The sequence below is a fragment of the Phoxinus phoxinus genome (assembly GCF_949152265.1).
Source record: "Phoxinus phoxinus genome assembly, chromosome: 2".
Lineage (NCBI taxonomy): Eukaryota > Metazoa > Chordata > Actinopteri > Cypriniformes > Leuciscidae > Phoxinus > Phoxinus phoxinus.
Genome location: NC_136877.1, coordinates 52345101 through 52366075, shown reverse-complemented (window position 1 = coordinate 52366075; position 20975 = coordinate 52345101). Strand labels below are relative to the sequence as shown.

The following is a 20975-nucleotide window of genomic DNA, read 5'->3' as shown; positions in this document are numbered from 1 at the left end:
CGTAGATCTAATGACGTAGACCAGAGTGGAACTCCTTATATGAGCATTGCTCTCGGAAAAGCGCGTTCACGCACACGTCGACCAGAGGAGAGAAAGACCGCGCTCATCGACGGACTACTACTGGAAATCATCATCAGCAGCGCTAAATAGGAATGGTTGATGTCAAGAATGTCTCCAAAAAAGTGTGTTTTGGGATGTGAGGGAAAGTTTACCTTGTTCAGCTTCCCAAAGAACCCAGTGTTACTGGAACAGTGGATGCAGTTTGTATGTTGTGGATGCTCCCGCTTGACTCTATAGCTCCGCCCACGACCAGAATCAAGGACCTCGGCTTTTTCCGGATAGAATCGGAAAGCTGTATTTTTATTTTATAAATATGATGAAACTAAAGACTTTTTGGAGATATGAAGGACGCACTATTACTCTATAGGTACTCAAGATTAACATGAGATTGACTGAAACTAAGTATTTTACCCCCCCCCCCCCCCCCCCCCCCTTAAACTAAACCAGTCCTTTGGTACATCTGCTGCTCTGTCCACAATGTATTTTCCTTATTCTTATTTCCTGTGTTTTTCTTTTATCTTTATGAGTGTTATGGATTCATGTTTATGTGTTTTGCCAACATCGACCCTTGCCAGAGTAGTTATTTAAACTTTTCTTACATCATGCATATTTCAAATGTAATTTCATGTTGGCAAATTTAAGATTTAACAGCTTCAGTTATTGAAAAATCGATGAGACACATATTATAATGCATAAATTCACCAGAAGCATGTTTGAAGCAAGTTTCGACAACATCCATGGCAAACTTTCTTGAAGTTATTTGCTTAGAAAGCAGAATAATTTTGAATGTAAATCTTAATGACATGTAAATGTTCCCAAAGTTCTCTCTTTTTTTGCCCCTGATAGACATGGTTGTCATTTGAATAGGCATACAACTCTTTTGCCTACATGTAAAGGAGCTAAGAAAATGACTTTCTGTGGATGTTGTGACATGCCGATGGAATAAGGAGGGCCAGGAAAGATGGTGTTTGCTTTCGGACCAAAAATTATTTTTAGTTGGTCCATTTTTGTCACTTGGCTTTTATCAAGCTCCATGTGTGATTTAATATTGTTCTTCCTTAGATGTGTGTTTTCATAACTGAAGAGTCATTTTGTTCCTGACCTTTTTGTTGTGTCTTTGAGATGTAAAGTCTGTAATTGCACACTGAATTTGACCGCTTCAGTCATTCAATATTAGTATATTTTTTAGAGTACCTTCTCAAAATAATTTGACTACATTCACCTTAGGTTGAGTACTTTATTTCACACGCCATCTGATTTTAATTTTAAATGCTGATTTGAACAGATCCAGAATCTTTCTTTTGATATAATTTTAATGTCTTCTGGAAAATGTCTGTTGACATTAAAGGACTAGCAACAGGTAAATCTTGTAAATCAGTGTTCCTCTAATCCGGTCCTGAGGGCCATTGCCCTGCAGAGTTTAGTTCCAACCCTAATAACACACCTGAACAAGTTAGTCAAGGTCTTCAGAGTTACTATACTGCGTTCCAGTCCAAAATTGTCCCGCCCTTCACGTGCTAGTGCATGAAAAATGCAGGCAATTTGATCTTGGTGTGAGATAAACTCTGCCGACAGTGACCCTCAGGGCAGGATTTGCTATAAATCATTTGTTTTAATCTACAATCTATATAGGTCTTTAAAACTTTACTAAACCGATCCCTACGAAAACATTAGAGGGTTGGCAAGTGTGGTTTCACCATCATTTCCCTTATGGAAAGACAAAAGCAGTTTTCAAATAGTGTTAATATCATATTTAAAAAGAATGGAATATCCCTGTAAGGTAACATATTTATATTAGGGCACATTGTGGTGACCCAACACAATACAAAAAATGTTTGGCCTAGTTTGTTCATGGTTTTTGATCATGATGGCATTTCACAAATTTGTATAAAAGTGTGAAAATGACACTGTAGAGGTTGGTTGACGCACAGCTTTTACCAACAATATGGGACGTGTTTCTCCATTTCTGTTTAGCCTATTTAGTTTTCTACCCAACTCTTTGCATTTAGCATTGTTCTTTCCTGCTGTCGTCATTGACACATTTTTGGGTTGGTATGTCCCGGTTAATAAACACTGATATAGCAATTGTATTGTTTACTTGAACATGTAAAGCACTTTATTATGCATAATTATTTTATTCTAAAAAATATACAAGCGACTTAATTTAAAACTCACAGGCAGTCGACGTTTTGAGGCAGTAATGCACTTTCATTACCAAATAAATTAAATACATTTAAAATCCTCTTAGCTATTACTAGACATACTATGCCACTTGGTGGCATCACACGTGCGCCATTACATTAACAGACGATTATACAATTGGCCATCAGCCCGCTCTGTGCAGGAGTCTGCGGTATCAGTACATTTGCAGAATACAAACACGGACTCTCACAAAAACACTCACTCTTTCTCAAACAAATTAAATAAATGATGTATTTCCCTCTTCCCCATATTTTCAGATCCTCGCTTCATGTTTCCAGAGTCACAATATTGCACAAGTATAAATTAATTACATATACTTTAGTGTTGGGCTCATCAAGCATTCAGTGCTCATCGACCAGTTTAATAAGGCAAAGGACACGTCCAGGCAGAGTCCTTACAACAGGAGGACTGCGAGGATCCCTGAGAGAATGATCACAGCAGCTGAAAAAAAGACAAGAAAAGAGAAAAAATTCAGTATTTAACAAAGGACAATTGAAGAGCACAAGAATGACTCAACCTGAGGTCATTATGTATAACCTGTATAGCACAGTATGCTAGTCTAATCTCAGAGTACGTTTACACGACAACGAAATGCTTAAAATGGAGAAGTTTTTCTTTCGAGTTTTCCGCGTGCATGCGACAACGAAAACGGATAAAAAAACTGTGTTCTACTGGCAGGCCATTAGATGGCGATGAAACACTATAGATTGAACACGCAATACGCATATGCATGACGTCATCATCTTCAGAGATTTGTCTTTTTGTTGTTTACAAAAGCACAAAATCCCGTTTTCAAACTTTGTGTTTTCAGGCACCCAAAGCGCCGTTGTCGTGTAAATGAATGGCCAAAACGCTTAAAAAGTTAATTTTTTTGTTGAAAACAACCTAAATAAATATGAATTTTGGAACTAAAGAGCAGTCATTTGTGTTTCTCAGTTTAGCTCCACCTCTGTGGACCTAATGGGTGGAGTTTGATCTTGTTCTGTTTAGGGCTAGGGCGTGGCTGATCCTTCAAGCTCCACCTATTACATCCAAAGGGGCGGACCTAGACGACAAGCTCCACCTATCGGCTCTGCAGGGAGTGGCCTCTGATGTGGCAGTATCAAGCTCTTACCCTGAGATGTTGCATGCTGCAGTGCGATGCCTCCTGCCGTAGTAGGTTTTGCTGTAGTAGTTGTAATAGTAGAAGTGGTGGGTGTTATTATTCCAACATCTGAGCTGTTCAGGTTGGTTAGATCAACTGGAGAACTTGTAGTCATCTGTGTGATGGGAGCTCCCATAGTGCCTGAGGAAATGGAAATAAAGGACATGTTTTAATTGTATCACTAATTGCAATATCTTTCAGTATTTCAATAATAGCGGTGCTCTCACCATTTGTAAAAATGCCAGTGAAGAAGAAGAGAAAAGCGCTTGTGTTTGCCGCACGGTTGTTGCTGGTGAGACCTGGAGCTGTGAAAATGCACTGAATCTTTGTCTTGTTCACAGAGCCACGGAAAGATCCAGGACTAAACTGCAAGACAAAAAAGTAACATTTGTAAAAATGTATTTCTACAATGTAGGGCTTAAAGTGAGTTGAGTTCCCCTCCACCTCAAAGCGTTTTAGAAACCCATCCAGCTCCACGCCAATATACATTTGCACCATTATATTTTCTTTAAAGCCTTCCCTGTTGTTGTTCATAACCATGTAATTTACAGCCAAGAATAATCCGTGAAAACCTTGGCGGAGAAAAAGCTCTGTGAAAGGGAGTCTTACAGTGTTATCCGGAGTCAGGATGGTGTTGTTCAGTGTGGAACGGATGAACTTCACTGCACCATTGTTGTTGGCACAAGAATAGACGGTGTCACCATCACCCTATGAGGAGCAAAGGTAAATAAGTCAGAGAACCCACATCTCAGATTTGGTGCTTTGAAAACACATTCTAACAAAAGTGATTTTTAAATGTGAACATGAGAAATACATAAAATCTTTTACAGACCTCCTTGATGTCTCGAGACAAGCCAACTGCGATGTAACCGTTCGACTCCCCGCTGATCTCAAAAATGAGATTGTCTGAGTTCCCGATCACCCCTCTTGTGGAGGCGAAAAAGCAGCTATTGGAAGTAGATGGATCACAGCTGGCTGGAGTAGAGAAACATGCCCTGTCCTTCTTACAGTTGTCCCTGGTGACCTTATCCTGCAATGTTATGTTCACACAAGCCATGAAATGCAGTGCTATTTTTTTTTTTTAATCTGCTGTGAATGTTGAATAAATGCCTAAAATCTAGAGTGAACTCAAGAGTTTAACTATTATGCTATAAATATTATAGCAATTAACCATCACGCAATACTGTAGTCAATACATCATTGACTTTGCTAACACTTCAACTTTTAACTTCAAATAACAAGATATATATAACTGGCTCTCTAGTCTGTTCACACTTACAATTGCCGTGTTGTTTGGTGTTGCTGTAACGTTAGATGCCGTGTTGTTTGGTGTTGCCGTAACGTTAGGTGCCGTGTTGTTTGGTGTTACTGTAACGTTAGGTGCCGTGTTGTTTGGTGTTGCTGTAACGTTAGGTGCCGTGTTGTTTGGTGTTGCTGTAACGTTAGGTGCCGTGTTGTTTGGTGTTACTGTAACGTTAGGTGCCGTGTTGTTTGGTGTTGCTGTACTGGGTATTATGACTGAAACATCTGTGCTGTTAGGGTTGCTTAAGTCCACTGACGCATTTGTGGCCAGTACAGTGACTGGAGAATCCAGAGTACCTGGAAAAAGGAATAGAGGGAAGGAAATGTTTTACTTCTGCTACAAAACAAAATGTCAGTCATTTACTTGATCAAAGTGTTGCACTCACCATTCGAGATGCTGCCTGTTACAACGGAGATGAAAGTGTCTGCGATTGCTCTTGCTGAACGGGCGGTGCTGCTGCCGAGACCCGCAGCATTGAAAATGCATTGAATCTTTCTTCCATTCAGGGAGCCACGGAAACTTCCGGGAATGAACTGTAGCACAACAGAAATAATGTTACTTAAGACCCTGAAACTGCATCTGAGATGGCATATACAGTGCTATGAGCAAGTATATTTAATTGGATTGTATGCATTATTGCATCTTTACACAGATTTTAGAGGCAACCCTTTGAGACCTGAGTGGATAGTACTAGAACTGGGATTTTCCTTGAAGCCTTTCATGCTTTTATACACTACTATATTATTTTCTGTTAAGAATCTCTGTTGCTAATATTGCCATATGTTTTTATAGACAAGGCTCTCTGAAAAAGTGTCTTACTGTGTTATCCGGAGTCAGTATTTTATTGTTCAGTGTGGAACGGATGAACTTCAGTACACCATTGATGTTGGCGCAAGCATAGATGGTGCCACTTTGACCCTAAGGATGTGAAAAGAAAATTAGTCAGTGAACCAGAAGTTTAAGATTAAAGCGCTGAAATATTAGATTGATTTAAATGAAACATATGATTTATAGTAACTGGATTTGATCTCTTACGCTGTTGTCTCGAGATAGGCCAGCTGCGATGTAACCATCTGACTCGCCACTGAGCTCAAATGTAAAATTATCTGCACTTCCGGTTACTCCTCTTGTGGAGAGGAAATAGCAGGAACCTTGTGCTCCTGGATTACAGGTGAGTGGAGCGGAGAAACAAGCCCTATCCCTCCTACAGCTTTCCCTGCCAGTAATTTCCTGCAATAAACACAGTCAAATTTTATTTAAACAAAAACATAAATGCAATAACTTGCAAATGTACTTTTTGTCTTTTATAAGAACGTTCACTTTAACAGTCAAGATTGTTATTATTTCCATTTTTAAACAAGAAAAAGAGCTTGGCTTACTAGTGGTTGATTATTGATGTTGGTCACGATATTAGAGCCTGACGATGTTATATTGGTTGCCATGTTGGGAGAGCGGGTCGTCGTCAGGTTAGTGGTAATGTTGGGAGAGCTTGTGTGGGTCATGTTCATGGTCATGATAGGAGGACTCGTGTGGGTCATGTTCATGGTCATGATAGGAGGACTTGTGTGGGTCATGTTCATGGTCATGATAGGAGGACTCGTGTGGGTCATGTTCATGGTCATGATAGGAGGACTCGTGTGGGTCATGTTCATGGTCATGATAGGAGGACTTGTGTGGGTCATGTTCATGGTCATGTTAGGAGGACTCGTGTGGGTCATGTTCATGGTCATGTTAGGAGGACTCGTGTGGGTCATGTTCATGGTCATGATAGGAGGACTTGTGTGGGTCATGTTCATGGTCATGTTAGGAGGACTCGTGTGGGTCATGTTCATGGTCATGATAGGAGGACTCGTGTGGGTCATGTTCATGGTCATGATAGGAGGACTTGTGTGGGTCATGTTCATGGTCATGTTAGGAGGACTCGTGTGGGTCATGTTCATGGTCATGTTAGGAGGACTCGTGTGGGTCATGTTCATGGTCATGATAGGAGGACTTGTGTGGGTCATGTTCATGGTCATGTTAGGACGACTCGTGTGGGTCATGTTCATGGTCATGTTAGGAGGACTCGTGTGGGTCATGTTCATGGTCATGTTAGGAGGACTAGTGTGGGTCATGTTCATGGTCATGATAGGAGGACTCGTGTGGGTCATGTTCATGGTCATGTTAGGAGGACTCGTGTGGGTCATGTTCATGGTCATGTTAGGAGGACTAGTGTGGGTCATGTTCATGGTCATGATAGGAGGACTCGTGTGGGTCATGTTCATGGTCATGTTAGGAGGACTCGTGTGGGTCATGTTCATGGTCATGTTAGGAGGACTCGTGTGGGTCATGTTCATGGTCATGTTAGGAGGACTCGTGTGGGTCATGTTCATGGTCATGATAGGAGGACTCGTGTGGGTCATGTTCATGGTCATGTTGGGAGAAAGGGTCATGGTCAGGTTGGTGGTGATGTTGGGAGGGCTTGTGGCATTAGATGCCGTGTTGTTTGGTGTTGCCGTAACGTTAGATGCCGTGTTGTTTGGTGTTGCTGTAACGCTTGAGGCAGTGTTGTTTATACTGGGTATTATGACTGAAACATCTGTGCTGTTAGGGTTGCTTAAGTCCACTGACGCATTTGTGGCCAGTACACTGACTGGAGAATCCAGAGTACCTGGAAAAAGGAATAGAGGGAAGGAAATGTTTTACTTCTGCTACAAAACAAAATGTCAGTCAGTTACTTGATCAAAGTGTTGCACTCACCATTCGAGATGCTGCCTGTTACAACGGAGATGAAAGTTTCTGCGGTTGCTCTTGCTGAACGGGCGGTGCTGCTGCCGAGACCCGCAGCATTGAAAATGCATTGAATCTTTCTTCCATTCAGGGAGCCACGGAAACTTCCGGGAATGAACTGTAGCACAACAGAAATAATGTTACTTAAGACCCTGAAACTGCATCTGAGATGGCATATACAGTGCTATGAGCAAGTATATTTAATTGGATTGTATGCATTATTGCATCTTTACACAGATTTTAGAGGCAACCCTTTGAGACATGAGTGGATAGTACTAGAACTGGGATTTTCCTTGAAGCCTTTCATGCTTTTATACACTACTATATTATTTTCTGCTAAGAATCTCTGTTGCTAATTTTGCCATATGTTTTAATAGACAAGGCACTCTGAAAACGTGTCTTACTGTGTTATCCGGAGTCAGTATTTTATTGTTCAGTGTGGAACGGATGAACTTCAGTACACCATTGATGTTGGCGCAAGCATAGACGGTGCCACTTTGACCCTAAGGATGTGAAAAGAAAATTAGTCAGTGAACCAGAAGTTTAAGATTAAAGTGCTAAAATATTAGATTGATTTAAATGAAACATATGATTTATTGTAACTGGATTTGATCTCTTACGCTGTTGTCTCGAGATAGGCCAGCTGCGATGTAACCATCTGACTCGCCACTGAGCTCAAATGTAAAATTATCTGCACTTCCGGTTACTCCTCTTGTGGAGAGGAAATAGCAGGAACCTTGTGCTCCTGGATTACAGGTGAGTGGAGCGGAGAAACAAGCCCTATCCCTCCTACAGCTTTCCCTGCCAGTAATTTCCTGCAATAAACACAGTCACATTTTATGTAAACAAAAACATAAATACAATAACTTGCAAATTTACTTTTTGTCTTTTATAAGAACGTTCACTTTAACAGTCAAGATTGTTATTATTTCCATTTTTAAACAAGAAAAAGAGCTTGGCTTACTAGTGGTTGATTATTGATGTTGGTCACGATATTAGAGCCTGACGATGTTATATTGGTTGCCATGTTGGGAGAGCGGGTCGTCGTCAGGTTAGTGGTAATGTTGGGAGAGCTTGTGTGGGTCATGTTCATGGTCATGATAGGAGGACTCGTGTGGGTCATGTTCATGGTCATGTTAGGAGGACTTGTGTGGGTCATGTTCATGGTCATGTTAGGAGGACTCGTGTGGGTCATGTTCATGGTCATGTTAGGAGGACTTGTGTGGGTCATGTTCATGGTCATGATAGGAGGACTCGTGTGGGTCATGTTCATGGTCATGTTAGGAGGACTCGTGTGGGTCATGTTGGTGGTGATGTTAGGAGGACTCGTGTGGGTCATGTTCATGGTCATGTTGGGAGAAAGGGTCATGGTCAGGTTGGTGGTGATGTTGGGAGGGCTTGTGGCATTAGATGCCGTGTTGTTTGGTGTTGCTGTAACGCTTGAGGCAGTGTTGTTTGTACTGGGTATTATGACTGAAACATCTGTGCTGTTAGGGTTGCTTAAGTCCACTGACGCATTTGTGGCCAGTACAATGACTGGAGAATCCAGAGTACCTGGAAAAAGGAATAGAGGGAAGGAAATGTTTTACTTCTGCTACAAAACAAAATGTCAGTCAGTTACTTGATCAAAGTGTTGCACTCACCATTCGAGATGCTGCCTGTTACAACGGAGATGAAAGTTTCTGCGATTGCTCTTGCTGAACGGGCGGTGCTGCTGCCGAGACCCGCAGCATTGAAAATGCATTGAATCTTTCTTCCATTCAGGGAGCCACGGAAACTTCCAGGAATGAACTGCAGCACAACAGAAATAATGTTACTTAAGACCCTGAAACTGCATCTGAGATGGCATATACAGTGCTATGAGCAAGTATATTTAATTGGATTGTATGCATTATTGCATCTTTACACAGATTTTAGAGGCAACCCTTTGAGACATGAGTGGATAGTACTAGAACTGGGATTTTCCTTGAAGCCTTCCATGCTTTTATACACTACTATATTATTTTCTGTTAAGAATCTCTGTTGCTAATATTGCCATATGTTTTTATAGACAAAGCTCTCTGAAAAAGTGTCTTACTGTGTTATCCGGAGTCAGTATTTTATTGTTCAGTGTGGAACGGATGAACTTCAGTACACCATTGATGTTGGCGCAAGCATAGACGGTGCCACTTTGACCCTAAGGATGTGAAAAGAAAATTAGTCAGTGAACCAGAAGTTTAAGATTAAAGTGCTGAAATATTATATTGATATAAATGAAACATATTATTTAAAAGTAACTGGATTTGATCTCTTACGCTGTTGTCTCGAGATAGGCCAGCTGCGATGTAACCATCTGACTCGCCACTGAGCTCAAATGTAAAATTATCTGCACTTCCGGTTACTCCTCTTGTGGAGAGGAAATAGCAGGAACCTTGTGCTCCTGGATTACAGGTGAGTGGAGCGGAGAAACAAGCCCTATCCCTCCTACAGCTTTCCCTGCCAGTAATTTCCTGCAATAAACACAGAAATTATCATTCAAACAAAAACATAAATGCAATAACTTGCAAATGTACTTTTTGTGTTTTAAAAGAACGTTCACTTTAACAGTCAAGATTGTTGTTATTTCCATTTTTATACGAGAAAAAGATCTTGGCTTACTAGTGGTTGATTATTGATGTTGGTCACGATATTAGAGCCTGACGATGTTATATTGGTTGCCATGTTGGGAGAGCGGGTCGTCGTCAGGTTAGTGGTGATGTTAGGAGAGCTTGTGGCATTAGATGCCGTGTTGTTTGGTGTTGCTGTAACGTTAGGTGCCGTGTTGTTTGGTGTTGCTGTAACGTTAGATGCCGTGTTGTTTGGTGTTGCCGTAACGTTAGATGCCGTGTTGTTTGGTGTTGCCGTAACGTTAGATGCCGTGTTGTTTGGTGTTGCTGTAACGTTAGATGCCGTGTTGTTTGGTGTTGCTGTAACGTTAGATGCCGTGTTGTTTGGTGTTGCTGTAACGTTAGATGCCGTGTTGTTTGGTGTTGCTGTAACGTTAGATGCCGTGTTGTTTGGTGTTGCTGTAACGTTAGATGCCGTGTTGTTTGGTGTTGCTGTAACGTTAGATGCCGTGTTGTTTGGTGTTGCTGTAACGTTAGGTGCCGTGTTGTTTGGTGTTGCCGTAACGTTAGATGCCGTGTTGTTTGGTGTTGCCGTAACGTTAGATGCCGTGTTGTTTGGTGTTGCCGTAACGTTAGATGCCGTGTTGTTTGGTGTTGCTGTAACGTTAGATGCCGTGTTGTTTGGTGTTGCTGTAACGTTAGATGCCGTGTTGTTTGGTGTTGCCGTAACGTTAGATGCCGTGTTGTTTGGTGTTGCTGTAACGCTTGAGGCAGTGTTGTTTATACTGGGTATTATGACTGAAACATCTGTGCTGTTAGGGTTGCTTAAGTCCACTGACGCATTTGTGGCCAGTACAATGACTGGAGAATCCAGAGTACCTGGAAAAAGGAATAGAGGGAAGGAAATGTTTTACTTCTGCTACAAAACAAAATGTCAGTTAGTTACTTGATCAGAGTGTTGCACTCACCATTCGAGATGCTGCCTGTTACAACGGAGATGAAAGTTTCTGCGATTGCTCTTGCTGAACGGGCGGTGCTGCTGCCGAGACCCGCAGCATTGAAAATGCATTGAATCTTTCTTCCATTCAGGGAGCCACGGAAACTTCCAGGAATGAACTGCAGCACAACATAAATAATGTTACTTAAGACCCTGAAACTGCATCTGAGATGGCATATACAGTGCTATGAGCAAGTATATTTAATTGGATTGTATGCATTATTGCATCTTTACACAGATTTTAGAGGCAACCCTTTGTGACATGAGTGGATAGTACTAGAACTGGGATTTTCCTTGAAGCCTTCCATGCTTTTATACACTACTATATTATTTTCTGTTAAGAATCTCTGTTGCTAATATTGCCATATGTTTTTATAGACAAAGCTCTCTGAAAAAGTGTCTTACTGTGTTATCCGGAGTCAGTATTTTATTGTTCAGTGTGGAACGGATGAACTTCAGTACACCATTGATGTTGGCGCAAGCATAGACGGTGCCACTTTGACCCTAAGGATGTGAAAAGAAAATTAGTCAGTGAACCAGAAGTTTAAGATTAAAGTGCTGAAATATTATATTGATTTAAATGAAACATATTATTTAAAAGTAACTGGATTTGATCTCTTACGCTGTTGTCTCGAGATAGGCCAGCTGCGATGTAACCATCTGACTCGCCACTGAGCTCAAAGGTAAAATTATCTGCACTTCCGGTTACTCCTCTTGTGGAGAGGAAATAGCAGGAACCTTGTGCTCCTGGATTACAGGTCGGTGGAGCGGAGAAACAAGCCCTATCCGTCCTACAGCTTTCCCTGCCAGTAATTTCCTGCAGTAAACACAGAAATTATCATTCAAACAAAAACATAAATGCAATAACTTGCAAATGTACTTTTTGTGTTTTAAAAGAACGTTCACTTTAACAGTCAAGATTGTTGTTATTTCCATTTTTATACGAGAAAAAGAGCTTGGCTTACTAGTGGTTGATTATTGATGTTGGTCACGATATTAGAGCCTGACGATGTTATATTGGTTGCCATGTTGGGAGAGCGGGTCGTCGTCAGGTCAGTGGTAATGTTGGGAGAGCTTGTGGCATTAGATGCCGTGTTGTTTGGTGTTGCCGTAACGTTAGATGCCGTGTTGTTTGGTGTTGCGGTAACGTTAGATGCCGTGTTGTTTGGTGTTGCTGTAACGTTAGATGCCGTGTTGTTTGGTGTTGCGGTAACGTTAGATGCCGTGTTGTTTGGTGTTGCTGTAACGTTAGATGCCGTGTTGTTTGGTGTTGCGGTAACGTTAGATGCCGTGTTGTTTGGTGTTGCTGTAACGTTAGATGCCGTGTTGTTTGGTGTTGCTGTAACGTTAGATGCCGTGTTGTTTGGTGTTGCTGTAACGTTAGATGCCGTGTTGTTTGGTGTTGCTGTAACGTTAGATGCCGTGTTGTTTGGTGTTGCTGTAACGTTAGATGCCGTGTTGTTTGGTGTTGCTGTAACGTTAGATGCCGTGTTGTTTGGTGTTGCTGTAACGTTAGATGCCGTGTTGTTTGGTGTTGCTGTAACGTTAGATGCCGTGTTGTTTGGTGTTGCTGTAACGTTAGATGCCGTGTTGTTTGGTGTTGCTGTAACGTTAGATGCCGTGTTGTTTGGTGTTGCTGTAACGTTAGGTGCCGTGTTGTTTGGTGTTGCTGTAACGTTAGATGCCGTGTTGTTTGGTGCTGCTGTAACGTTAGATGCCGTGTTGTTTGGTGTTGCTGTAACGTTAGATGCCGTGTTGTTTGGTGTTGCTGTAACGTTAGATGCCGTGTTGTTTGGTGTTGCTGTAACGTTAGGTGCTGTGTTGTTTGGTGTTGCCGTAACGTTAGATGCCGTGTTGTTTGGTGTTGCTGTAACGTTAGATGCCGTGTTGTTTGGTGTTGCTGTAACGTTAGATGCCGTGTTGTTTGGTGTTGCTGTAACGTTAGATGCCGTGTTGTTTGGTGTTGCTGTAACGTTAGATGCCGTGTTGTTTGGTGTTGCTGTAACGTTAGATGCCGTGTTGTTTGGTGTTGCTGTAACGTTAGGTGCCGTGTTGTTTGGTGTTGCTGTAACGTTAGATGCCATGTTGTTTGGTGTTGCTGTAACGTTAGATGCCGTGTTGTTTGGTGCTGCTGTAACGTTAGATGCCGTGTTGTTTGGTGTTGCTGTAACGTTAGATGCCGTGTTGTTTGGTGCTGCTGTAACGTTAGATGCCGTGTTGTTTAGTGTTGCTGTAACGTAAGATGCCGTGTTGTTTGGTGTTGCTGTAACGTTAGATGCCGTGTTGTTTGGTGTTGCCGTAACGTTAGATGCCGTGTTGTTTGGTGTTGCCGTAACGTTAGATGCCGTGTTGTTTGGTGTTGCTGTAACGCTTGAGGCAGTGTTGTTTATACTGGGTATTATGACTGAAACATCTGTGCTGTTAGGGTTGCTTAAGTCCACTGACGCATTTGTGGCCAGTACACTGACTGGAGAATCCAGAGTACCTGGAAAAAGGAATAGAGGGAAGGAAATGTTTTACTTCTGCTACAAAACAAAATGTCAGTCATTTACTTGATCAAAGTGTTGCACTCACCATTCGAGATGCTGCCTGTTACAACGGAGATGAAAGTTTCTGCGGTTGCTCTTGCTGAACGGGCGGTGCTGCTGCCGAGACCCGCAGCATTGAAAATGCATTGAATCTTTCTTCCATTCAGGGAGCCACGGAAACTTCCGGGAATGAACTGTAGCACAACAGAAATAATGTTACTTAAGACCCTGAAACTGCATCTGAGATGGCATATACAGTGCTATGAGCAAGTATATTTAATTGGATTGTATGCATTATTGCATCTTTACACAGATTTTAGAGGCAACCCTTTGAGACATGAGTGGATAGTACTAGAACTGGGATTTTCCTTGAAGCCTTCCATGCTTTTATACACTACTATATTATTTTCTGTTAAGAATCTCTGTTGCTAATATTGCCATATGTTTTTATAGACAAAGCTCTCTGAAAAAGTGTCTTACTGTGTTATCCGGAGTCAGTATTTTATTGTTCAGTGTGGAACGGATGAACTTCAGTACACCATTGATGTTGGCGCAAGCATAGACGATGCCACTTTGACCCTAAGGATGTGAAAAGAAAATTAGTCAGTGAACCAGAAGTTTAAGATTAAAGTGCTGAAATATTATATTGATATAAATGAAACTTATGATTTAAAAGTAACTGGATTTGATCTCTTACGCTGTTGTCTCGAGATAGGCCAGCTGCGATGTAACCATCTGACTCGCCACTGAGCTCAAATGTAAAATTATCTGCACTTCCGGTTACTCCTCTTGTGGAGAGGAAATAGCAGGAACCTTGTGCTCCTGGATTACAGGTGAGTGGAGCGGAGAAACAAGCCCTATCCCTCCTACAGCTTTCCCTGCCAGTAATTTCCTGCAGTAAACACAGTCAAATTTAATTTACACGAAAACATAAATGCAATAACTTGCTAATGTACTTTTTGTCTTTTAAAAGAACTTTCAAATTAACAGTCAAGATTGTTGTTATTTCCGTTTTTAAACAAGAAAAAGAGCTTGGCTTACTAGTGGTTGATTATTGATGTTGGTCACGATATTAGAGCCTGACGATGTTATATTGGTTGCCATGTTGGGAGCAGGGGTCATGGTCAGGTTGGTGGTGATGTTTGGAGGGCTTGTGTGGGTCAGGTTCATGGTTATATTGGGAGGGGGGGTCATGGTCAGGTTGGTAGTGATGTTGGGAAGGCTTGTGTGGGTCAGGTTCATGGTTATATTGGGAGGGGGGGTCATGGTCAGGTTGGTAGTGATGTTGGGAAGGCTTGTGTGGGTCAGGTTCATAGTTATATTGGGAGGAGGTGTCATTGTCAGGTTGGTGGTGATGTTGGGAGGTATTGTATGGGTCATGTTCATAGTTATATTGGGAGGGGGGGTCATTGTCAGGTTGGTGGTGATGTTGGGAAGGCTTGTGTGGGTCATGTTAATGGTTATATTGGGAGTGGAGGTCATGGTCAGGTTGGTGGTGATGTTGGGAGAGGGGGTCATGGTGAGGTTGGTGGTGATGTTGGGAGGTATTGTATGGGTCATGTTCATAGTTATATTGGGAGGTGGGGTCATTGTCAGGTTGGTGGTGATGTTGGGAGGGCTTGTGTGGGTCAGATTCGTGGTTATATTGGGAGCGGGGGTCATGGTCAGGTTGGTGGTGATGTTAGGAGAGCTTGTGTGGGTCATGTTAATGGTTATATTGGGAGGAGGTGTCATTGTCAGGTTGGTGGTAATGTTGGGAGGGCTTGTGTGGGTCATGTTAATGGTTATATTGGGAGCGGGGGTCATGGTCAGGTTGGTGGTGATGTTGGGAGAGGGGGTCATGGTGAGGTTGGTGGTGATGTTGGGAGGGCTTGTGTGGGTCAGGTTCGTGGTTATATTGGGAGTGGGGGTCATGGTCAGGTTGGTGGTGATGTTGGGAGAGGGGGTCATGGTGAGGTTAGTGGTTATATTGGGAGAGGGGGTCATGGTGAGGTTGGTGGTTATATTGGGAGAGGGGGTCATGGTGAGGTTGGTGGTTATATTGGGAGAGGGGGTCATGGTGAGGTTGGTGGTTATAATGGGAGAGGGGGTCATGGTGAGGTTGCTGGTGATGTTGGGAGAGGGGGTCATGGTGAGGTTGGTGGTGATGTTGGGAGAGTTAGTGATTGACCCCTTGACTCCAAGCATCATGCACGCCATCCCCAGGATAGCCACATAGATCCATTTTCTCCCCATCTGTGATCTTTATGTATTTATAATTGTTAATATTGCAGCTCGACTATTATAACCTGTAATTCAAAATGAAAAGAAAGTAATTCAGGTTGTATAATAAACAACACCAAAAACATTTCTGAAAGACTTTACAAAGTTGATCTCCCTCAATTTACTGAGTAATATGGTAATGATAACTGTATGGCACTTTACCATTAACAATTTAGCCTTAGTTCACCCCTAAATCAATATTATGTCACCAATGTATCCCCCTCATGTTGTTCCAAACCCATAAGATTTACGTTCATCTTTCGAACACAAATGAAAATATTTGTAATGAACGCAACATCTACGCAACTACCACTTTGACGCTTCAAATAGTTCATAGTGAGATTGTAAAACTAATCCATTTGAATTGAGCAGTTTAGTCGAAATTGTCTTTATATGATGGACAGATTTAATTTAGGCGTGTGTTCACATTTATAAATGAATCAGTGGACATAAACAGAAGCTCAACGTACACGCTTGACACACGAGAACAAACCTCATTGGTTCACATGAGAATCAAGATCTTGAGCTTCTGTTTTTGTTGATGAATGTTTATATGTGAATAAAAGCCTCAATTTAATCTGTTAATTATAAAGAGATTTAGTCTCTTCAGAAAATTTGGACAAAACCACTCATATGATCTCTTTATTAACTTTTTGAAGTGTCAAAGTGGTAGTTGCGTAGACTGTCAATGGAGGGACAGAAATCTCTCCGATTTCATCCAAAATATCTTCATGTGTGTTCCGAAGAAGAACGAAAGTCTTAAGGGTTTGGAACGACACAAGGGTTGGTAGATGATGGCAGAATTGTGTTTTTGGGTAAATTAACCCATTTGATCTCAGCAGTGGTTGTTTGTTTAAAGGAACTAAGATGCTATCTTAGCTATGCAATCTAAGAAGCTATGCTTAACTGAGTTGCATATTTAATTATTATTGAATGTGCACACCAGCACTACAATATACACAACACACAGACTTCTGCAACCATTCTATACACCTCACTGCACATACACTGCTCTGCCGATCAAATCCATACCGTTCGGGATCGGTAATGTTTTAAAAATAAGTATCTTCTGCTTACCGAGGCTGCATTTATTTGATTAAATAAAAAAAATTAAAATTAATAAATAAAGTAATATTATGAAATATTCTGACAATTTAAAATAAATGTTTTCTATTTTAATATATTTTAAAATGTAATTCATTCCTGTGATCAAAGCTGAATTTTCAGCATCATTACTCCAGTCTTCAGTGGCACATGATCCTTCAGAAATCTACGGAGCCCCTAAAGGGACGTGGTGGTGGAATTTTTTTTAGGATGGGAGAACATTTTTTTTCCAAATCTTTTGCGTTCCCTCGCAAAACTTTTGCGTTCCCCCGAGAAACTTTGCGTTCCCTCGCAAAGAAATTTGCGTTCCCACGCAAAACCTGTTGTGAGCTCGGACAGACACTTCCTGTCTAATGTCCCGCTGGCAGTGTTTCAGAGCTCCGTACGTTAATGGAGCGTTTCATAGTGTTTGAACTTGGACTCAAATATAAAGAAATGCAGTCAGTGCTTAACTCAAGGAGCTCAGTGAAGTTGGCAATATATTCATATAGGCTATTCGAACTTCCCAGATCAATATTCTTGAGCTAAACGTTGTTAAAACACAAACGACACCTATTTACAATCACAGTAACCTAGACAACGAGCTACAACCCAATTTGCGAGGGAACGCAAACATTTTGCGTGGGAACGTAAATATCTTTGCGAGGGAACGCAAAGTTTCTCGGGGGAACGCAAAAGTTTTGCGTGGGAACGCAAAAGATTTGGAAGAAAAAAAATCTCCCACCCTAATTTTTTTTCCACCACCACGTCCCTTTAGGGGCTCCATAGTAATCAGTATAATATGCAGATGTGATGCTCTAAAAACATGTATTATTATTATTATTATCAATGTTGAAAACAGTTGTGTACATTTTTTGTCAGGATTCTTTGATGAATTGAAAGTTAAAAAGAACAGCATTTATTTAAGTAGAATCTTTTGTAACATTATTCATGTCTTAACTGTAACTTTTGATCCAATTTAATTCATCCTTGATGAAAAAAAGATTTATTTGTTTTATTTCCCCCCCCCCCCCAAAATAAAAATAAAAATAAAAATCTCACTGACCCCAAACTTTAATGTTACATAAGCTTTCTATTTCAGATGAACACTCTTCTATTTATCAAAGAATCCTGAAATAAAAAATGTAAATAACTGTTTTCAAAATTGATAATAATGAGAAATGTTTCTTGAGCAAAAAAAATGAGTTTTACGTGGTGTAATGTATTGACTGACTATTGCAATAGTGAAGTTCCTTTAAGAGCCTGGGGGGGGGGCTGTTCTGGGGAGATTTGTGTTTTGGCCACAGTTTTGACGGGCGTTTGCCAAACGAGATGTATGTTCTATGTTGCCGTGTTCAGTAAAGGTTCACAAGGTTACGAACGTCTCCTCATGTTATTGAAGTATATTACACTGGCGACGAGCGGATTCGAACCGACTGTGTGCAGATAAGTCCATATGGTGCGACTGTTAAAGTGAGTAAAATAATCTGCCATCTGGAAGCGAACATGACTACACTCGGCCGTATCGAAGAGTTTGACGAATGTTCAAGTAACTCTTTTGAAGAATACACAGAAAGACTGGAATGTGTTTTTCATGCAAATGATATTGAGGATGATGCAAAAAAGAGCTCCGTGCTGCTCAGTGTGTGTGGTGCGAAAACGTATTCCACGTTACGTTCAGTGCTTGCCCCAACGCAACCATCTACTGTGTCTTATGCAAACATTGTCGCTGCCTTAAAACGCCATTACAGCCCAGCGCCATCAGAGATTGTTCAACGTTTTCATTTTCACAATTGTAAGCAAGAAACCTAATCAAAGCATTTCAAACTACATTGCTGAGCTTCGACGTTTTTCTGTGCACTGTGCTTTTGGGGATCAGTTAGAAGCAATGCTGCGTGATTGAATCGTGTGCGGGGTTATGGATGAAGCGCTACAGCGACGCCTGCTGGCTGAACCTACACTAACATTTAAAGAGGCAGAAGAAAAGGCACTAGCTGCTGAAACAGCTTTGTTAAACGCTCGCCTACTTCGTCAGCATCAAAACGAATCACGGCTGGAGGACGATGTTCATAATGCAGCCCATGCGCATGCATCAGTACATAAGACAGCAGCTTCAAATGAAAATCCTAAACGTGACAAGCCATGCTTCAGATGTGGTGGTCAGCACACCCCACAAGCCTGTAGGTTTTCCACTGCTGTATGCCATTACTGTAAAAAAAGAGGACACATTGCTCGTGTGTGTTTAACAAAAACGAAACATGGTACTGACAAGGATGCAGCCAGCTCAGAAGAACGTTACACAAACATTATAACTCGCAAAGAAAAAAATGATTACTCTGTTTACAGCACCACTACCAAATCAGAAAGAGGGGGGCAGAGGCCATATCTGGCGGTGGAGGTGGATTCAGGAGCGGCCTGTTCCTTGATTAGTGAGCATACTTATCACTCATTGTGGCCCTCCCAACCCCCTGAAATACATGCAAACAATGGAATACTTAAGCAGTGGTCACAGGCAACCTTGGAAGTGAAAGGAAAAATATTTGTGGAGGTAAGGTAAAAAGGAACACAAAACACTGCCCTTGTTCGTCATCCAGGGCCAGGGCACTAGTCTGTTGGGACGGGACTGGTTTGATGCCCTGGGAATATCAGTGGAAGGAGTACATAGGGTACAGCTGCAGTCCATAGATAAAATACTGACTGAATACTCAGAGGTTTTTCAGGACATTGGCGTTTGCCGGACCCCCCCCCCCCCCCATCTCTATTGACATTGATTCCACAGTTACCCCATGTTTCTTTAAGGCCCGCCCAGTTCCTTTTGCTTTACGTCCCCAGCTGGGCGAGGAGTTGGACAAATTGGTGGCTCAAGGAATTTTTGAACCTGTTCGCCATGCAAAGTGGGCCACACCTATAGTGGCTATAGCAAAAAAAGATGGGGGTCTGAGGATTTGCGGTGATTACCGCTGTACTGTGAATACAGCTGTTAAGCCTGACGTGTACCCTATACCTACAGCATCTGAACTGTTCTCGACGCTAGCTGGAGGAGTAGTTTTCACTAAACTTGATTTGAAACAAGCTTATCAGCAGCTTCCAGTGGATGACGACGCAGCCGACTTACTGACTATTAACACTCACCGTGGGCTTTTCCGGGCTCGACGGTTGCAATTTGGGGTGTCAACGGCCGTTTCAATATTTCAAAGATTTATGGACAATTTGCTCGCAGGAATTCCAGGAGTCCAACCATATCTGGATGACATCCTGATTTCGGGCAAAACCATGGAAGAACACAACGCACGGCTACAGGCCGTACTGAAGTGCTTCGCTGAAGGTGGGCTGCGACTAAAAAAAGAGAAAAGCATTTTTGCTGCTACTCAAGTGGAGTTTTTGGGGTTTAGAGTGGATAAAGATGGCATCAAGCCAACCCGTGAAAAAGTGGAAGCTATCCAAAAAGCTCCGCCCCCACAGAACAAAACAGAACTTCAGGCATTCTTGGGGCTGCTTAACTTTTACAGCTGCTTTCTTCCCAATAAGGCCACCGTCCTGGAACCTCTGCATCGCCTTCTAGACCAGTCTGCTACTTGGCAGTGGGGATCGAAGCACAAGATGGCATATGCTCAGGCAAAAGAGTTGCTGCAAACGGATAAAGTGCTGGTGCACTATGATGAAAAGAACCCCCTGGCAGTGGTTTGCGATGCCTCACCCTATGGGCTTGGGGCTTTATTGTTCCACATGGAATGTGATGGCCAGGAGAGGCCCATTTGCTTTGCTTCCAGAACAATGACCACCACTGAGCGGAATTATGCCCAAATTGATAAGGAAGCATTGGCGGTTGTTTTTGCAGTCAGAAAGTTTCACCAGTATCTCGCAGGCCGCCATTTCGTGATTTTTACAGACCACAAACCCCTGCTGGGACTCCTGCACCATTCCAAGCCAATGCCTGCCATCCTTTCACCACGGATGCTACGTTGGAGTTTGATCATCGGAGCTTACGACTATGAGCTGTGCTACAGACCGGGCAAACAAATGGGCAATGCTGACGCCCTGA

General features: G+C 42.0%; 1 protein-coding gene across 1 annotated transcript; it reads right to left on the bottom strand.

Moving 5' to 3' along the window:
* Nucleotides 1-1285: 1285 nt before the first annotated feature.
* LOC306992895 (uncharacterized protein) lies at nt 1286-10245 on the bottom strand. Its single transcript, XM_079602166.1, has 18 exons — nt 10116-10245; nt 9773-9967; nt 9556-9654; nt 9122-9269; nt 8443-9032; nt 8099-8293; nt 7883-7981; nt 7449-7596; nt 6089-7359; nt 5745-5939; nt 5529-5627; nt 5095-5242; nt 4686-5005; nt 4239-4436; nt 4016-4114; nt 3634-3772; nt 3377-3547; nt 1286-2703 (listed from the first exon to the last, which is right to left on the bottom strand). Exons 1-18 carry the CDS (start codon nt 10176-10178, stop codon nt 2657-2659), a joined length of 4224 nt encoding a protein of 1407 aa, XP_079458292.1. The 5' UTR covers nt 10179-10245; the 3' UTR covers nt 1286-2656.
* Nucleotides 10246-20975: the final 10730 nt, after the last annotated feature.